General features: G+C 39.4%; 1 protein-coding gene across 2 annotated transcripts; it reads left to right on the top strand.

The window, feature by feature from the left end:
- Positions 1-5122: 5122 nt before the first annotated feature.
- Positions 5123-9860, top strand: LOC108700240 (probable E3 ubiquitin-protein ligase TRIML1). Of its 2 annotated transcripts, none has more exons than XR_001932967.2 (2): positions 5123-5705; positions 9303-9860. XR_001932967.2 is itself a non-coding variant. In XM_041575271.1 (2 exons), the coding sequence occupies exons 1-2, from the start codon at positions 5370-5372 to the stop codon at positions 9364-9366; spliced, it is 360 nt and encodes a 119-aa protein (XP_041431205.1). In that variant the 5' UTR covers positions 5136-5369; the 3' UTR covers positions 9367-9860. The 2 variants fall into 2 exon arrangements, 1 of the variants encoding a protein (XP_041431205.1); XM_041575271.1 differs by having other exon boundaries at positions 5136-5665.
- The last annotated feature ends 6550 nt before the right edge of the window (positions 9861-16410 follow it).

Raw genomic sequence — 16410 nt, 5'->3', positions numbered from 1 at the left:
TGGTCAAAAAAAATTCACTACGTGTGGCAGATCTTTTTGTCCCTCTTTCCAGTTTTCAGGGAGGTATGTGTTATTTGCTAGATGAATTTACATGCTTATAGAAGAAAAGTAACACATTTTCTTTGTCCATAAGCTTCTATGATTACAAAGCCTACAACTAATGAAATACAATTATATACATTCATTTTCTATTATTGTGTTTGATCAAAAGTCTGCAGAGAATATTAGAGTTCCATAACTGGTAAAAAAAAACCTATGCCCTCATGCCTTTATATTGCCATGGATCGCCTTATATATTATTATTATTACTCCTTATTGTCTATAAACAAAACTCAGAGTTTATCGTTTAATAATACAAAAGAGGCATGAATAAACTGTAAAATATATAGTGAATAAAGTACCCCCTCTTGTAAAATATAAGGATATTATAAGTTACCGAGGAGTTTCATGACCATATAAAAACACGAGGCCGAAGGCCGAGTGTTTTTATACAGGTCATGGAACTCCAAGGTAACTTATAATATCCTCATATTTTACAACTGGGGGTACTTTATTAATTATAATACACAAATTTTAGTGAGTCATGTCACTACTCACCTTTTATAACTGATGACATCACTACTCACAGTTTATAAGGATATAATTTACAAGATATTCATGGCTTTTGTGTATTATATTGAAATCTATTCTTAAAAATGGTCACTGACAACTGACACATTGAAAATTCTGTAGGATATTACATATTGTATTTCCTACTTTAACATATGAGCATATTTGGAAAATAATTCCATTCAGTTCAATGACTTGTATAAAATCACTTGGCCTGTGGCATCATGACTTTATATAGTCATTTAAATCCTTGATGCAGTATGGTTTCCACACATATATACAGGTTAAATGGATCTTGATAAAACTTGCCAAAGTGTGCATGTATGTATGTGTATTTTTTTTTTTTTTGCATGTGACAGAAACTGTACCTTAGAGCCACCCCCTTTACAAATATGTTCATAGACAAACATGAATACACATCCCTTTCATGCACTTCGGGGTAAGTAACTTTCTGGTACTCTTACTCCTGTGCCCCAGGGAAACACTTTCCTGGTAACACCCTGGTATTAATCGTTGTGCTAATAAGCTGCTACTAGTAAGGTGTTGCACTCAACAGGTCTTGCAAAATCATGCAAGGTTTCAAGTTCATGCAAAAATTCAATGCTTTGGTCACTAAACTGTGACCTACTTCTGGCACATGCACACAACGATGAAGGTCTCAAAATGCACACAATAATGATGATCTAGATTTAGTGGCCGAAATGTAATTTTGCATGAAAGTTTAAATATATGTATACATAAGTATAAGGCAATAAGGCATTGTGGGTTTTTGACCTAGTTGGTGTTACTGCATGTGAGGTTGCTAGGAGATTATCTAATCCATGCAAGAGAAGTATAGTGTCAGGTGGGTTTTAAGCGTAGTGGCACAAGATGCTAATTTGGGAGATTAGTCGCCCAGCAACAAATCGCCTCTTCTTCGGGCGACTAATCTTTCTGAAATGCCTTTCCTTTGGCTAGAATGTAAATTGCCGGTGGGATGACACTCAGATCGCTTAGGCTGAGGCAACTTCGGGCGATTTAGGAAAACTAAGCATTCCAAGTGCCATCCCGCCGGCGATTTATATTCCTGCTACAGATGCTGGCTATAGCTGCTTATGCATTGCAGTACACAGAGGTGGTAATCCTAGGTCCAGGCTGAAGTGAAGGAAATCGTTAAAGGGGGGGCTAGGAGGGGGGGTGGAGCGTGAAGAGTTAGCCTTCCCTACTATGAGAAATCCCCTGGAGTGTGTAATCCTGTGATCTCCAACCTGTGGCTTGCGAGCAACATGTTGCTCACAAACCCCTTGGATGTTTACTGTCATAGGTAGGCTGCCAGTCCACATAGGGTCGACCAAATATCCAATTACAGCCCTTGTTTGGATACCCCTCAGGGTTGAATTGCCCCTCCCCCCCAACATTTTTTATACATTTGAATGTGGCTAATAGGTTAAAAAGGTTGGAGAATCCAGATGTAATTGATGCTCTGTGTGAGGATAATGCTTCTATTGGCCCTCAGGTGTTATAAGCATTCCCTATTCTATAAAAGGGAGGTGATCCCATAGCTCCAGGAGAGATGAGCGGGATAGATGGTAAGAGTAGCTCTGTGCTAGAATAAGGAGATCCTGTCCAGACTGTAGGGATTCCTTTGGGTTAAACCCAAAATAATGTGTAACACTTCAGATGCAAACTAAGAGACAAAGGAGCAAATTCACTAAAGAGGCAATTTTCGCCAGGGAAGGCTCCACCGCATTTTGCACCACTTGCACTTGCACGCCAGGTGCAAATTCGTTACCACTACGCTAATTCACTTAAATGAAATTGTATCTCTGTAGCCAAACGCTTACGAAGTTTCACTAGTGTTATTTCGTCAGCGAGAGTATTTCTTAGCAAACTTTCGCTAGCGTTCATTTCTGCCTAGTGAAACTTCGTTAGTATCTTACGCTTAGGTCAATTTGAATAGTGCGTGAACATATAGGTCATATATATGTCTTTATTAGAGATGTTGGTGAAAATGCTTGAAGTGGCCACTTATTTTTACAAATGTCCAAGGAAGCAACATAAAGACAAAAGAGATCATCTAATGCCCTAGATATGAGCCCACCCCAAAACAAATGTAGCATGCCCCTCAAATGGTTGGGAAAAAAATTGTTAAAGAAATGCGGACACCAGGAAATAACCTTTTTTTTTATATCCATCATAACATTATCTTTGAATGCTATTTATAATTTTGTCATAAAAGTATGCCCCTGATGCTTTTACATTACCTTTCTTACCCCCATGTTCCTGTATGAGGGGGCTGCCATATTTGTGCAGCAGGAGTCCATTAGCATTAGAAACTCTAACTGACAGACTGAGATGGGACAGTCGGGTTGGCAAAACAGTCAGGTTTAGAAACTTCAAGTAACAATTACTTACAAAAGCAGCCCTATGAGTGAAAAACTATCAACGTGACCTATATGTAACTTTTAATGTAGATTAATATTTTGAAAAGAAAATTTTTTTGTGTCAGTATCAGTTTAACACAAAAATCTTTAATAGTTTGAAGACAATACCACTTTAAAATATGAGAAAACGCCAGCGTTTTTTAGAACTTTTACGACTTTTCGGCATACAGGATATGATTTCATTGACACAAGATTGAGGAGGATGTAGCTTAATTTTATGAGTTCACCCGGTCTAAGGTGGTAAAGGAAACTCTGGCGAAAGAGGTAACGTTCTGTAAAATTCGCACTTTTGCGGAGTAGCAATCACTGAGCCTGAGCGAACATTCGTCTGACAATAGGGCGCGAGACTCCACTATCAACGGTCGTTTTCTCTAGAGAATTGTCCTCTACACCTGCTAGTAAATTGGCAATGTTCCTCCGGATGAGATTTCTGATGAATTTTCACTATCGACGGCCACTAGGGTAACGCAGAAGAGGCACATGCCTAGGACACCACAAGAGGGGGTCGCTAGACACATACCTCTTCTTCCTAACCCTAGTTCTGCTGAACTAGCTATGTGCTATGGTGACAAGCAGGGGAGTCATCCACACATTTCTGGGTCAGGGAGGCATGCCCTGGGCTGGGTGCCATTTAAAGGAGAAGAAAATGTTCACTTGGGGGTGCCAAAAGTTAGGCACCCCCATGTGATTTTATTTACTTACCTGACACCCCAGCCCAGTGTTCCTATGAGCAGAAACGTGCACCGGCCCAGGGTTTTTCCATAGAGCACCACGGAGTGAGCCTCTTTTGGCTTCTTCTGTCTTCTCGCAGCTGCGCATGTGCAGGGCTGGATTTGACTAAGTGGCGCCCCAAGGTCCACTTTGTCCAAGTGCCAGCCTATTCCGCTCGCCCCGCCCCCTTGGCCACAGGGTCCTAGCGCTGGCCACAGCGCTCTAATACACAGAAGCAGTGGGGAGCTTCGCGTCCCCAGCGCGCCTAAGGATGCGGCTGGGCGGCATGCTGCCCCTAAAATTTCACCGCCCCAGGGCCAGGCCTTTGTGACCACAAATCCGGGCCTGCGCATGTGCAGTAACATGAATAGCAGAACATTAACAAATAAGCCGGCTATTTTGTTCTACTACGCACGCGTATGCCCTGGGAAATTTGAGAAGAGAAGAAGAAGGAAGACAGAAGAAGCAGGAAGAGGCTCACTCTGTGGTGCTCTCTGGCAGAACCCTGGGCCGGTGCAGGTTTCTGCTGATAGGAATACCAACCCGGGGTGTCAGGTAAGTAAATACAGTAATTTTGGGGACCTAATTTTGGCACCCCCAAGTGTAAATTAAATTCCTTCCCCTTTAAGCTGGGCCCAGCACTTCTAAAAGATCATGATATACAGGTGGCTAGACACTTGGTGGTATTGCATAATCAAAACTGCTTATCTGCTAATCTACTTGTACTTGAACTTTATTTCTTTAATACATTTGTTGTTCAGAACCACTGATGCCCAAAATTGTGTGAGAGCTCTAACTTAGTTGGAAGACACTTCACCTTCACTATTCCTGGTGTGGAGCAGATGAGCAATAGTTGCATAAAGAAGTTCTTTACTTGGAGTACAGCAGGAGTTAAAATATCTTATTTTTTGTGCAACATGCCATAACAAGTGAAAGATAAGAATCAATCAAAGGATGTTTGCCTTGAAATTCAATCATCTGTTGCTGTGGGTTTTGATGTATTTAAGTCAGGAATTTCCAGAAACTACTATTTATTTGTATGGGCTAGATATGGGGCTTTCAAGATCAACTGTATTTATGCATATACAAATATTTTTATTTATACCATGACAAATACATCATTTTAATTTTTTTGGAGTCACATAACGTGCTACTCAAATGTAATTACACAGAATTTCAGGCAAATTCAGAAATCTTATGCTATCCTAAAAAATAATACACATACAGTTTTCCTAGGTAAACTAAAAGTTCTTCTCAGTAAATGCAGGAAGTTTAATGCAAGTAGGCTTCCCCATGAAAACAATAAAATTGACTAGAGGCCAGATATACATTCCCCAGCTTACATCATTCAGTTGACACATACTTCCTTAGCCACTGAACCTCATATTGGCACCTGGTACATTTCAATGCTGGAGTTCCCTGTGACTCCCACTATAATCACGCTTGGCATGTTTTTGTCTGACAACAGAAATAACTTGCCAGGCAGCATTGTTCTCCTCCCTATACTGTACCTGGCGTAATGATGACACAGAGGGGAGTGACAAGGCAATTTATATGCACATGTAAACTCCAAATATAGCACTCTGCTGCTGGAAAACGGGAAATCAAGCTTTAGGACTTTTAACAATGACTGCAAGGGGCCCTGTGAAAGAGCTGCGGGACGATTCACTGTGTCCACTCTGTGGGTGCTACTTTGAAGATCCAGTGACCACAGAATGTGGCCACAGTTACTGCAGGGGATGCCTGGTAGCAAAAGCAGGGGGCAGAACATACCCAGGATTTCAGCTGATCTGCCCTCAGTGTGGAAGGACAATGGGCTGGAAAGCAGTGACCACTGATGTCCGGCTGGGAGTGACTACTCGCATTGCCCGCAGACTTAACCTCCAAGCTCCACCACCTCGGAAACAGAAGGAGCAGGGGAGGTGAGCGGTTAAGTGTGGAGAAAGAGAGAGAGAGAGAGAGGTGAGAGAACAAGGGGTGGAAGAGTGGTGGGACTTTAAAGAGGTTGTTCACCTTCACACAACTAGTTGTTTTCAGATAGATCACCAGAAATAACCACTTTTTCCAATTACTTGCTATTTTCTATGTGTCAACGTTTTTCTAATATTTAAGTGTACATTTTTCACCTTCTAAAGCAGCTCTGGGAGGGGTAGTCGTCGACCCTGTAAACTGTTCTAAATTGATACATTTTTTATCTTTGTCCCTGCTGAGCAGAATCTTTGGGTCAGCTGTTAGAATTGATACAATAGTTGCTAATATTAAAGAGATGCTGCTGGGAAATATATCAACTAAATGTTGCAAAATTGTAACCGTTTAGAGTCTGCACCTTAATTACTGAGCTGCCAGATTTAAACACCAGTGACACAACATTAAACTTTAATCTTAGATTTTGGAGAAACAGTAAAAAAATAAATAATGGAAAGTAATTGAAAAAAGTCTTTATTTTCTGGGGAACAATCTAAAAACAACGGAACTGAAAAAAGTGTTGGGAAGGTGAACATGGGGAAAAGTCTATAGTCTCTAAAGCTGATAAACTGTGTAAAATTTTACAAAATTGGTACTAGAAAGCAATATTCACATTCTGCTATCCAGTAAACTATTAGCAACGCAGTTTTTATACGTGTGCCCATTTGGCACAGCACGTATCCTGGGAATGGCTCAATACACACAATTTTTGCACGAAATAGTTCTTGAAGACAAATGTATCCATTACCCCCTTAAACCCCACCAACACACTTTATTTAGTGGAAAGTTTTTTTACTGTTGCACAATTTCATACTGTGCTTTGATTTCATATTTGTAAAGGGAAACATTGCATTCCAACTGCCCAAGTTACCTTTCTTGCTAGCTATACTTTAACATCGGTGAGGCACTCACGGGGAATATAGTTAGGGGCAGATTTATTAAGATTCCAATAGTAAATTTTCGAGTTGAATTTCTGGTCAAAACTCACAAATTTGAGTTGGAAATAATCCACTCGAATTCGCGATTTATCATACCTCGACCCTGGAAGTAACTCAAATTCAATTGTTCTCCACCTAAAACCTGCCAAGTTCAAGTAGAAGTCAATGGCAGAGGTCCGTTGACCCATTTGAAGATGTTAATAGCCTTCCTGACATTCAAGGTTTTGATTTGCATTCAAATTGTGTCCGAATTTGATTTAATTTTTCGGGTCAGTAATATTTGTTCGAATTTTAAATGTTCATGTTTTTTCTTAAATAAGATACCATTCAAGTTTCAAGGTCATTTAGGTATAAAAAAAAACTCTATCGCTCGACCTTTGATAAATCTGCCCCTAAAGTCCTAGGTTGCACTACACTAGAACATTGCAAAAGGTGGATAGCACACAGCATTTAAGAGGTTTTTCACATTCCAAACACTCTTTTTCAGTTGAGTTGTTTTTAAGATTGTTCACCATAAACAAAGGCTTTTTTCAGTTGCTTTCAATCTTTTTTTTTTAAGTTTAAAGTTTAATGTTCCTATCTCTAGTGTCTCAGTCTTTTTAGAGTTTGCGCCTTAGTTGATACATGGTCTTTTTTTCTTTTTTGGTCAGCCTTCTGGTCAACTGTTTTATCCTATGATTTCCTAAGATCCCTGTATATATTATGGATCACCTTTCCTTTCCTTCCCAGATATAACCCCAAAAACATCCCCCAAACTTGCACTTCTTGTAAAACAACATTTCTTATTTTTGGATATATTATTCTATGTTAAATATCTGTAGGTTCTGTATCATATTTGGCATGTAATTACCAATAGACAGTGACTCAATTGCAAAATTAATTTGAAACCTGCCACATTTAACTCCCAATCTATTAATGTGATTGGGTGTTGACCAACTTATGTAATTTATTACGTTATAATACACAAAAGCCATGAATATCCTGTAAATTATATCCTTATAAACGGTGAGTTCTGATGTCATCAGTTATAAACGGTGAGTTCTGATGTAATTTCTGTCACATGACTCATTGAAACTTGTGTATTATAATAAATAAAGTACCCCCAGTTGTAAAATATGAGGATATTAGAAGTTACCTCGGAGTTCCATGACCTGTATAAAAACACTCGGCCTTCGGCCTCGTGTTTTTATATGGTCATGAAACTCCTCGGTGACTTATAATATCCTTATATTTTACAAGAGGGGGTACTTTATTCACTATATATTGTTTACTAGGAAATTTTCATTCACAACCACTCTAACCAAACTGTGTACAATTTTTCACTATATGTAAGGAATATTTTTACTTTAAACAGATATAACTGGTTCCACAGATTAAAACTATTGTACCCATAAAAAATTCACAAACCAGCCTCCTAAGGCTCACAGTGTCAATCACTGGTGATGGGCGAGTTTTGCTGAAAAGTTTGCGAATTTCGCATGAAATTCACAAAAAGGCGCTGGTGTCTCGCTTTTGACACTGGCACCCGTTTTTGCCGCCGGCGTCCGTTTTTTTTCGACGCCGGCGAATTTTTTCAGGCAAATTTTCGCGGGCTCTTCGCAAATTTATGGCGGCGAATCGCGCAACCGCGAATTCGCACCTGGCAAATAAATTCGCCCATCACTACCACTCACCTTTTCCCATTGTGGAATGATGGATTCTGGAAGTTGAAATCCCTTTGCTTTCCAGAAAAATTGTGCCATGCCCACTATGGAAGCTTTTTTTAAGTTCCAAAATCTATCAGTTCACAATGGAACAAGGCGAGGTTGTATTACCATCCCCAATAGTTCCTGTGTGTCATTGGCCTTAAGAATAAGTAAAACTTTAAAATTGATGAGGGTGCTATTCTAAGAATTTTTTTAATTTACATTCATTATTAATTTTCTTTTAATTCCAAGATATTAAGGGATACATGTACTGTTGATATTAATTAATTTTGTTACAACAGCGCCACCTGGTGGTCAGTTTCCCACCAGCCTGACCACCAAGTAGTCAAGAACGTTGTCAGGAGAAAGAAAGAGGCTGCTCTAACGTTCTTCTGCTTAGCAAAGATTTGCGAAAGGTTTCTAATTGTTTTCCTAAGCAGAAGAACATCAGAGCTGCTTCTTTCTTTCTCCTGACAACTTCCTTGACTACTTGGTGGTCAAGGTGGGAAACTGACCAGCAGGTGGCGGTGATGAAACAAAATTCATTCATATTAACAGCACATGTATTCCAGAATATCTTGGGGAAAAAAAGAAAATAAACAATGAATGCAAATTACAAAAATTCTTAGAATAGCACCCTCATCAATTTTACATTCACTTATTTTAAAGGTTTACTTATCTTTATAGCATTAATGGGGTTCGTTGTCCTTAAGCATTAATGGGGTAAGTAATAAAAACACTAACAGCCTGACAGCCATGGTCCATAACTATTACAATAATTAAAGACAAATTGTCTGGTTGCTGTTAGCTAATCAGCAAATGTTCATGTTTGCAGATATGTAAGGCATTGGAAGCAATTGGTCTTCAAGATTTTGTTAAACTGTAGCCTCTAGAATCCCACCAACAACTGAAGGGACAGGTGTGCTGTACATTTATATGCTATAGTAACCATAATTTGTTTATACTTTCAGCACACACAAGGACCCCAATGAAGAGAAGGCATCCACAGACCATCTGAAACTCGTTAACTCATGATATGTCAGAGCCTTGCAGTGTGTCGCTTATGGACCTCATCTGTAGAGAACGGAACAGCAGACTTCTTCTACCTCACTATATCAGGGGACGACTGTCAAATTTCACTCCAGAATGAGAAGATAATATTCACCTCTTTAGCCAAAGCATCACGCTAACTCATAGCCAACATAAGCTTTAAAAATGACAAAGTATAATATTAGTATGATATTAGTTACATTCAGTGTACACTGTTAACTTACACCCTTTGACCTGCATTAAAGGTTTTCAGATATGGTTCAACAGCCTTGTTTGAAACTGGACAGTTTGGCACCTCTCCCCTGCGCCTTATTTTTTTAACAATATTTCTTTCTTTCTATATTATTGTGATATAATTTTTTACCTGTTCTTAAAAATGTTTGTGTTGTTTTTGTCTTGTTAAGGTATGTGTAAATATACAGTATATATCAGTTATTTTGTATACTGATCTGTCATTGAAGAATAAATACTTTTAAATATGTAGTCCTTTTGAGTATTTAACCATCATAAGAAACATTATTTTCCTTGCAGAAACATACATGCCACAAAAATAAATATAAACATAACCTTTAAAGCTCCGAAGAAATTTCAGCTCACAGTATCCTTTGTTCATGGGAGATTATTGAAAAGTTCTGGAAATTGTTGTTCAACATATGAAGGTAATGTGCTGAATATTTGTAATTTATATTCCTACATGGCCCTAGGCTGTTTTTTTTTAAGTCTGTCTGCAATGAAAATGAGTTTAAGTACTTCCTTACAATTAATGGCCTGGCTTCTCTGTATAGAATGTTCTGTTAAAGATAATCTGTATTATTAATATTGTGAACTATTTCTTAACTTTGGATCCCCAACATGGTCCAACATGCTCTTACCTTAATATTAAATTAAGATGTTTCTGGGAGTTGTAGTCCAGCAATATGAGTGGATATAGGTTTAAGAAACAGAGCTTGTTTTTCATGTTAATAACAAGAGTAAATACATGTATAATATTTTTGAAAAAGAAAAATATGCAGTAGAGACTGCTAGCTAAGTAAAATCGGATGATGAACAGCTCATGTTACTAGACTTAATAAGATCTTGATTATCTGCATTTTTATGGTTCCTTGCCCTGCAGGTAAAAAGCAGAACCTGAAAACCAGTCAGTGGAATGCAAGCCTGGCCTATTACACGTATATAAACCTGTCATTACCCTCCCGACAGACATGTTTGTTAACCCTTTAATGTTCATTTTTCCATTTGGGTGCTCCTTTCACAGGTGAGATTTGTTCCCTAGTACCTACAGTCGTCAGAGAAACATAAATATTTAAGTAGTATTTGTTTTCAACTTATTTTCTGTTGCAAAATACAATGTTGGAAACGTTTCATTTTACCGTTAGTTACATATCATATTAAATCTTATACAGTGAACCCCAGATCCATTGTCTTTGAAAACCCCTTTTCTCTTGCAACTCCTTTAAATACAATGCATGTGCTTCCACGTGACTCGTGCTTGTACTAACATAACTGATTGCAATTAAGACAATTAAGGGCAATTTTAAATTTTTTTTTAATACTGCATTTTTAGAACATGGTATGAAAAGTTCCAAAATAAACCATTAGTTGTTAACTTTAAAAGACAAGTGCAAAAATGTATTTGTTTGCATTGATAAGCATACCTCCGCTCTTGTTATGCTTTAGGTCAAATCTGACTGCAGACTTTTCAACTGTGATCAGTAGCGAGAAAAACAAACCCCACCCGCTAAGTTCTGTTTAAAAAATCCCACAATTCCATGCTTCTGCTCCAAGACCAAGGGGCAGATTTACTAACGGGTAAAGTGGCAAGAGCTAGCGACAATTCACCAGCGTTATCGCCTGCAGGGACATCACTTACAGGTGTCAATTCGCTAGTGAAAGAGATAGACACTAGAGCACATTCGCACTCCAATCGCCAGGCTTGTTTGAATGGACGATACTCTGCAAATTTACTAAAATGTGGATTTTACTGAACGTTACCTCTTTCGCCAGACTTGCCTTTGCCAGCTCAGACCAGGCAAAGTGCAATGGAGAACACAGATCTTCTGTTACTTACATCATGTTCTGTGAGTGGAAAAAACATCTAAGTCCAAAAAATGCTGGTGTCTTTTCATTTTTTCAGGGTGATAGGCTGCAAAAGTCCTAAAAAAATATTTTTGTGTAACCGGTTTTCCCCATACATTTTCTAACATATGGAACATTAACTATATAGTGGGCTCATTTGTAGAGCATCTTCGTTTTGATGTGCTCGCATTGCCAAAGAAACCCTAGTGAAAATTCGCCAGCTTCCGTCAGACAGGACAAAACCGCATTTTAGTAAATTAGTGATGTCCCAGCGAATTTTCGCCTGGCGAAGTGTTACGATGGGTGCGAAGAGGACTCTGGCGAATTTTCGTTGGTTAGTAAATCTGCCCCCAAGACTTCACAGTTGTTGAGAGAACAAGGCAGTGCATGTGCATATGCAATAAAAAGTAATAATAAAGGAGCAAGGAGCACTCATCCACCAAGCTCATCCAAACCCCTCCCACCTTGACCTGTGTACCAATAGCAACTCTCCAAAACAGTTGCTGAACTGGGAGGGGAGGTTTTACACACCAATCGGCTGTCTTTTACAATTATTATGAAGATGGCCATACATGCTATAATTATGATCTTTCCCAAGACCATTGGTCACTACGAAAGATCTTTCATCCATTTTACTAACGTTAAGAGCTGAATCGTCAGATATGCAGATAAAAACAAATAAAAAATTCTTTAGCTCTATCTGACGATTCAACGTTGATGTTATGATGTTGGGGCTCCTTCAAAGGTGCCCAATCAAAATTTTCAGTCCTGCCCGATCGACAAGATGACCAATATCCCAGGGTTTTTACCAAAATCGGTCACCTTGTCTCCCACCGCACATGCATAGATTATCAAAAAAAAGCTATTTGTCAATGTAACTGCAGTATATATGTCTCGCTGTTTACATCCTCTGTACTCCTGGCTCTGACCCTGAAATAGTCTTGCCAGCCACTTGATTGAAGCTGATTATAAGACCTAGAGGAGAACAAACACTGCTTTAAACTCCTATTGCATTTAAAAATTGCCACTGGAAATGTTTAACTAATGTATGTTATATTTAAAAAATCAGCTTTTGAGTGGAGGACCCCTCAAGACTAATGTTGCATGTGGTTCCTTTCAGTCAGTGTACTTCCATTGACTGAATGCCTCATATGGTTTTCTTTGACATGTATAATGCACTATAGCATTTTAAGGCTGAAAGTGCTCATGCCTTTTACTAAATTATTTTCCTTAAGGGTGGGGAATGCTTTAGAACAGTGATCCCCAACCAGTAGCTCATGAGCAACATGTTGCTCTCCAACCCCTTGGATGTTGCTCCCAGTGGTCTGAAAGCAGGAGCTTATTTTTGAATTCCAGGCTTGGAGGCAAGTTTTGTTGTAAAAAAACCAGGTGCACTGCCAAACAGAGTCTCAATGTAGATTGACAATCCACATAGGGGCTACCAAATGGCCAATCACAGCACTTATTTGGCACCCCAAGAACATTTTTCATGCTAGTGTTGCTCCCCAACTCGTTTTACTTCTGAATGTTGCTCACTGCTTCAGAAGGTTGGGGATCCCTGCTTTAGAAGTAAATAAATATAAATATTTATTAAAGCCATTAAAAGGGAATATTTCCGCCACATATTTTATTCAAACGTACATTAAATTCTCCTCACCACAACAATTTGGGTGGGGACCATTATATTTCAGGCTTCCAACTCCTGTTTGGCATTCATACGAGCAATACAGATGGAAAGGAGACACTAAACCTACATGGTAGGAAAGAAAGTTTGTAAACAACTGCCCCCAGCACTCTAATAGATGAGCATGTGTATATGTATGTTTAATATTTATATAGCACTACTCATGCACAAAGTACTGTACAGTAGAGGGATACATAATAGATACAAATGAGTCAATACAATAATAAAATGCAAATAAATACAAAATACAGTTCCATTAAATATTAAGTGCTGAGTGTTAAAAAGACAATAGAAAGTAAGTCCCTGCCCAGTAGGGTGAGTGGGTAAGACACAAATTGCCTCTGAGCACGAGTCAGATTCAAAAGCAAACTAACTGACTGGCGCTGTTCTATGTGCACCCCCTTCATGTTGCTGACTTACTAATACACTGATCCCCAACCAGTGGCTTGCTAGTAATATGTGGCTTACCAGCCACTTGGATGTTGCTCTCAGTGGCCTCAAAGCAGGTGCTTCTTTTTGAATTCCTGGTTTGGAAGCATGTTTTGGTTGCTTAAAACCAGGTGTAGACCAGCATTCCACACAGGGGCAACCAAATTGCTGATGGCAGTCCTTGTTTGGCATCTCCAAAGACATTTTAATGCTTGTGTTGCTCACCAACACTTTTTACATCTGAATGTAAACAGGTGAAAAGGGTTGGGGACCCCAGGACTAATATGGTAGAGAGCTGCAAAGGAGGAAGTGTTCTGGCTATTATGTCATTATTAACGTCTTTTCACTCCAGCCTTTATACATTACATTTTTGGATAACTAACTATACCAAATTTTTTTTTATTTTGCACAGCCTATCTTTTTACCCAATTTTATTTTTACACTAAGCTGTTCTTTTAAAGGGGATGTTCACCTTCCAAACACTTTTTTCAGTTGAGTTGTTTTTAGAACATTAAACATTTTTCAATTGCTTTCCATCTTTTATTTTTTACCATATTCCCAAAATTTAAGTTTAAAGGAGACATATTGTGTAAAAAATACCAGTGCAGTATACTCATTTAGATATAGAAGAACTGTGCTTAAAAAAGTAGTGTTTCAGGCTGATTTATTGAATATTTCTGCAAAAATCGTAATAGTCAATCCCTTCTCTTCCACTCTCTAAATTCCCAGGCTGTGCGGGGGAGCCGTCAGCACTCAGCTCACTGCACTGTAGGACAGGAACCAATCAGCAGCTAGCAGGACCTGATTGGGAACTGAAGCCTGTCTGTGCTTGTGTGACTGCAGGGCTGTGATTGGCTGTCCCCCTTCTACTGTGCTTTTGGCAGGGACTGTTAGGACATGCCCACCCCTCATTTGAAACACAGACAGGGACCACAGAACATCTATAGGGAGCACCAATAAAGGGGCTGTTTTAGATAATATAAATTTTTTGCCCAATGCGATAACAGCAACAAATATTACTCATAATTGCCTACAAAATTAGGGGTTTTTCATTTATCGTATATGTCTACAGTTTAATGTTTCTGTCTCTAGTGTTTCAGTCTGGCAACTCAATTCAAATGCAGATTCTGAACTGTTACAATTTGCTACATTTAGTTGATACAGTATCTGTGGAATATCAGCAACTATTGTATCAATTCTAACAGCTGCCTTTAAAGAAGCTCAGGCATTCTGCTCTGCATGTAGGGCCAAAAATAACAAATGCATCAACTAAATGTATCAATTTAGAACAGTTAAAAGTCAGTGACCCCCCTCCCAGAGTTGCTTTAGAAGGTGAATGAAACTGGTCACAAATAGAAAGTAACTGGAAAAAATCATTATTTTCAGTGAACTATCTGAAACCAACTGAACTGAAAATGTGTTTGAAGTTGAATAATCCCTTTAAGACAGGCTGCTGGTAAATTTGAAACACTGGCCCCAGGCTTAAGCTGGCCATAGACGCAAAGATCCACACACGGTCCCAAAATCGTACGAATCCTCGATTCGTACGATTTTGGGACCGTGTGTGAAGAGTCCCAACATTTTTCGTCTGGCGGAGATCGGTCGTTTGGTCGATCGGACAGGTTAGAAAATTTCTGTCGGCTGCCGATAATATCTCTGCGTGTATTGCCGATCGTACGATTTTCAGTGGGAGACTGTCACTAGCTTTGGTTGGACATAGATATCGTACGATTGCTGTCAGGGGCAGAACATTGCTGATCTGTTCTTTAACTAATCTGACTAAGACTTTGATCTGAATGGTTAGTGGCGGGTTGGGAGATGGGAAAGTCCGATCGTACGATGATTCTATGCATCTATGGCCAGCTTAACTGTTGCTACTTGCTACCCGTCTGGTTTTGAACTTGACAGCCTGTTTCTTTTTAAAACGGGCACAATTTTACAAGGTTGGTGTGTATTATAGCCACTCCAACATCATGGACATGCCCTTAATATCACCAGGCACACACCTGATGTCACTGCCCTCTGGCAGCATGGAACAGCCTTTCTGATGTCATCAGCACACTCCTTTCTCAGGAATTTAATACTGGAAAAGGTGGCAATCCTATCCAGTCTACCAACTAGCCAGGCCATTGAAATACTGGCTGGGTGGCAACCCTAATTGCTGTGCAACTGAAAATAACCCCTTCTTAGAAACATGGTCAACTCTCTTGAACATGAGTGCAAAGGATGCCTTTTGGGACTTCGATGGAGCTGTTCAGGCTTGAATTAGATGGGCCCCCTTTGGGCCCTGGCCCAGTACAACTGTACCCCCTGTGCCCCACTGATAACAGCCCTGCTAAGACTGTTGCCCAAAAGTAAATTTTATATAGAGGTGGTATCTCCAGCATAGGGGACAGTGGCGTAACTATAGAGACAGCAGACCCTGCGGACAGCAGGACTGGTGTGTGCGCCCGGCCCTTCCAAACTTTTTTGCTGGGGGCTTGGTGACTGCTTGTAACTCCACTGATAGGGACAGATTTACTAAAGTGTGAATTTTAAGCATGGAGGAGATGACATAGATAATGAGATAAATAAAAAGTCACTGTTCTGTCATTCTAGTTATCCTACCTGAACTTGGAAACATTTCTTTTGACAGAAATTTGTTCTTGAGCTCATGGTAAATTGAAGACATTTCAGCTGGGGAATAGTTAGTGTGGCTTTCTATCACATATTCAAATGCCCTGGAATAACACCTTGTGTACCACTGACTTTCGGAAATATGAGAGAGTATCATTTAGCAAGTATTAACTGCTTGCTCTCATTTAGGGCCAGGGCTATTTTGAGAGATTAGTCGCCCCGCG

This window comes from Xenopus laevis, chromosome 8S (genome assembly GCF_017654675.1).
Source record: "Xenopus laevis strain J_2021 chromosome 8S, Xenopus_laevis_v10.1, whole genome shotgun sequence".
Taxonomy (NCBI): Eukaryota; Metazoa; Chordata; class Amphibia; order Anura; family Pipidae; genus Xenopus; species Xenopus laevis.
The sequence above is the reverse complement of the archived record's forward strand: the minus strand, read 5'-3'. Positions and strand labels throughout refer to the sequence as shown.